Source organism: Hypanus sabinus, chromosome 12, assembly GCF_030144855.1.
Source record: "Hypanus sabinus isolate sHypSab1 chromosome 12, sHypSab1.hap1, whole genome shotgun sequence".
Taxonomy (NCBI): Eukaryota; Metazoa; Chordata; class Chondrichthyes; order Myliobatiformes; family Dasyatidae; genus Hypanus; species Hypanus sabinus.
In genome coordinates, this window is record NC_082717.1 from 44,868,500 (window position 1) to 44,873,096 (window position 4,597).

The following is a 4,597-nucleotide window of genomic DNA, read 5'->3' on the forward strand; positions in this document are numbered from 1 at the left end:
AAAGGGTTGCCGGTCTCTCGATGGTAGGAGGTCCTCCCTGAGGCACTCCACTCTATCCGCTCCCTGTTATGTACGTCCACCAATGCCACCCCTCATGAACGCCTATTCTCTTTTCCCAGGAAGTCTGTCACTGGGACCACCCTACCAGTTTGGCTGACATCCCCAGGGCCAGTGCTGCTCCAGAAACATGTGAGGAGTAATAAATACTCCCCGCTGGTCAAGAGGGTTCACCTTCTACATGCGAACCCCCAGTATGCCTATGCGGTCTTACCTGATGGACGGGAGGACACGGTCTCTGTCCGCGATCTGGCGCCCGCAGGAGCAGCAGACCACTACCCTGAACACTCCCCGGTAACTATGAACCCTGTACCCGAGGTGACACCGCGCACACCAAGCCCTACACAGACTCCTCACGACACTCATATACCGGGTGTTTCGTACGTGTATATACCAGGCACCTCGCACATGCATGAGGGATCACTGACGTCTAGTGGGCTGACACCTCCAGTTAGGCCGTAACCAGCACAACCTCCGTCTCCGGTGCAATCACCACCAGCACCTGTGCAATCATCACCACCGGCACCTGTGCAATCATCACCACCGGCATCTGTGCAATCACCACCACCGGCTCCTGTGCAATCACCACCACCGGCATCTGTGCAATCACCACCACCGGCACCTGTGCAATCACCACCACCGGCACCTGTGCAATCACCACCACCGGCACCTGTGCAATCACCACCACCGGCACCTGTGCAATCACCACCACCGGCACCTGTGCAATCATCACCACCGGCACCTGTGCAATCATCACCACCGGCACCTGTGCAATCACCACCACCGGCATCTGTGCAATCATCACCACCGGCACCTGTGCAATCACCACCACCGGCACCTGTGCAATCACCACCACCGGCATCTGTGCAATCACCACCACCGGCACCTGTGCAATCACCACCACCGGCACCTGTGCAATCACCACCACCGGCACCTGTGCAATCACCACCACCGGCACCTGTGCAATCACCACCACCGGCACCTGTGCAATCATCACCACCGGCACCTGTGCAATCACCACCACCGGCATCTGTGCAATCACCACCACCGGCATCTGTGCAATCATCACCACCGGCACCTGTGCAATCACCACCACCGGCTCCTGTGCAATCACCACCACCGGCACCTGTGCAATCATCACCGGCACCTGTGCAATCACCACCGGCACCTGTGCAATCACCACCACCGGCATCTGTGCAATCATCACCACCGGCACCTGTGCAATCACCACCACCGGCTCCTGTGCAATCACCACCACCGGCTCCTGAGCAATCACCACCACCGGCACCTGTGCAATCACCACCACCGGCATCTGTGCAATCACCACCACCAGCACCTGTGCAATCACCACCACCAGCACCTGTGCAATCACCACCACCGGCACCTGTGCAATCACCACCACCGGCACCTGTGCAATCACCACCACTTTCCTGGATTCATTTAACAAATTTCACCCTGTTCAGATCTTTAACATTCTTTAACATTTTAATTACCCAGTCAATGCCAGGGTAATCTCCCACTAATAAAAGTTTGTTATTTTTACAACCACTAGCAATTTCTCTAGACATCTACTCCTCAAGTTCCCACTGACTATTGGGGGTCTATAATACAGCCCCACTAGTGCCCTTCCGCTTCTTGTCCTAAGTTCTCTCCATATGGCCTCACTAGATGATCCTCCAAAAGATCTCCATGCACCTCCTTTACAACCTTCCTTATCAAAAGGCAATATGTTCTTCTTGCTTAATTGTATATCTTTCATTTTTTCATCGTCTGTATCCTGGAACACTGAGTTGCAACTCCTGCCCTTCTATTGGCCATATTTTTGCTAGGGCTATAACATCCCAATCCACAGAGTTCATCTGCCTTACTTGTTACTCCGCGTGTATTGAAATAAATGCCATTTAATTGAACATTCCCTTCCCTTGGCTATTCTGATTAGTCAGCTCACTACTCCTTTCTCCCATGATTTGCTCCTGCTCAGAGTCACATCCCCATTCCAATCTCATTTAACCACCCACGCATAACACTAGCAAACTTCCCTGTGAGGATATTGGTCTATCTCTGGCTCAAGTTATGCCTCTTCTACTGGCTGCCACTTCCCTGGAAGAGGTCCCAATGGTCCAAGAACCCGAGTTCATGTGCCTTGCATTAGCTCCTCAGTCACACATTCGCCTGGCCTATCTTTCTATTTATGACGCACCTGTATGTGGCACTGGGAGCAATCCAGAGATTACTATCCTCGTGGTCCTGTATCTTAACTTCTTCACTAATTCCATTTACACATTCTTCAGAATCCAATCCCTTATTCAACCTTTGTCCTATGCACCAACGTACAATGTCCTTTGATTATTTGCCCTCCCACTTAAGAATGTTCTGCACCTACCCGGAGACATCCTTGATTCTGACAAGTGGGAGGCAACACACCATAGTGGTACCTCTTCTGCAGTCACAGAATCTATTATCTGTACCTTTGACTACTGAGTTTCCCATCACTATCAAACTGTCTGAGCGCACTCTTCCAGCTGAACCGCAGAGCCATTCACTGTGCCAGAGATGTGACTGCTGCTGCTAGCTCCAGCAAGATCAAGGCCATTTGAACAGTGGAACTTCGGATGGAAGATTTTTAATTTTAAGCCATCATGTCATTGCTTTTGGATAGTGTTAAGCCAAGATTACATTTGCTGTTGTTGACCTCAGTGGCAGAGGATTAATTGAATGATCACACTAACTAAAGGGTGGATGCCAAATTATTGACAACTGAAGCACCTTCTGTGGTGGTAATATTGTTGATTCCTGTGGGAAATTGGTTGACAGCCCATGAGCCAGCATTTTTCCAATATGATTGACAATAGTGAATATGACAGATATGCTTACTTATAATATGACTACAGCAATATTTCTCATTCCTGTATTACAAAAATGTTAGACACCCCCCTCTCCCTATTCAAAATATTGTCAATCTTGCACTCGGCTGCATACCCTCTACTTTCATCTACTAAATTAACGTTATGAAGCTTCTTAGTGCAGGGCTGCATTCATACTTTCCTTTAGGTTGTGAGTTGTTTCAGAAAGCAGTGACCTTTTCTTAAATAATTTGTTGAGGCTTTGCTGATGAGATTACATTTATTATCTATTTCTGATCCTCCTGATCACCGGCCTACCTCTTGAAATACTACAGTTCTGCAAGGATTGTGAACCAGTCATTGAAATTGATTATGATTCCTTTCTGAATCAGATTTCAGAAATTCAGAGCAACACTCAACCACTTTGATATTGCACACTATGTACATTCTAGTACATGGGCAAATCTGATATTTATAAATTACAGAAGATGATTATGATGTTCATGTTCTTATGGTCTGTCCCATCAGAGTAACTTAGGTGAATTTCTAGAGCATAACCTCCAGGTAGCACATACTGAAACTACACTTCATCATTGTTGATGGAATGACTGTTGAAGATCACTTACTATTATTTACTTCGTTTTATTTACTGAGATTCAGCACAGAGTAGACCCTTCTGCCCCTTGAAACCGCAGTGCTGAGCAATCCCCCAATTTAATCCCAGCCTAATGGCAGGACAATGAATGACAGATTAACCTACCAACCAGTACCCAATGGAAGCGCACATGACCATGGGGAGAAAATACAACTCCTTACAGATAGCAATGAGAATTAAAGCCAGGTTGCTGGTACTGTAATGCTTTGTGCTAACCACTACTCTACTATGCCACATAGTTTTACACAGGATTTTGTATAACACTTTAAACGCTGTTGCAACTGTATCTATCCATTATGACTTCAGTCTTGTAGATCAGTGAAAGGATTGCTGCGATATGATGTAACTAGTATCCAATTTTCATAGCCTAGGCACTTGTCTCATTTGTCCAGCTTCTACTTAATAGTGATTTTCCCTCTTTTCAAGATGTCAATGATAGGTAGCACAGAATTGGTAATGTACAGAAATTATTCTTCAGAATATTCTGATTAATAGTATTCAACTTGAAATATTAATTCTGTTGCTCTTTTCACTTCTTCTTTGCCAGTTCCTCAGAACTAAGAGTGACTTACTTCCATTCCAGTATTCTGGGTTCTGAGGTAGCTGAAGGGACCAATGTGAGAACTCAAAATCCAATTTTATTTATTTATTTTTATTTATTTATTTAGAGATACAGTGTGGAACAGGCCTTTCCAGCCCACCAATCCACACCACCCAGCAACTCATGATTGCCTAATCATGGGATAATTTACAATGACCAATTAACTTACTGTTGATTATTATGGGGTCCTGCCCTTACCATCACCTATTACCAACTGGTACTAGTCTCAATGATTAGTAATGTTATCTTTATGTTTATGAGTTTTCTGATTTCGTTTTTGTTTGTATTTTCTGCTGGGTGTGGTCAAAAGACTACCTGTGGAGAGTCATTTCCTTATCATCTCATTCTTCAAAGACTAATATGGATGAAGACAATGCTTTGGCCAATTCTCATTTATTTATCAATACCAATACCATTAGCTATCATATTTCCACCAATTAA

The 4,597-nt window shown here is 45.7% G+C and overlaps 1 protein-coding gene across 1 annotated transcript; it reads left to right on the plus strand.

Moving 5' to 3' along the window:
* Positions 1–732: 732 nt before the first annotated feature.
* Positions 733–1,209, plus strand: LOC132402478 (uncharacterized; the record flags this gene model as incomplete). The annotated part of the gene is made up of 1 exon (XM_059985332.1): positions 733–1,209. A coding segment is annotated over one exon (477 nt), but the record flags the coding sequence as incomplete, so codon positions are not given.
* Positions 1,210–4,597: the final 3,388 nt, after the last annotated feature.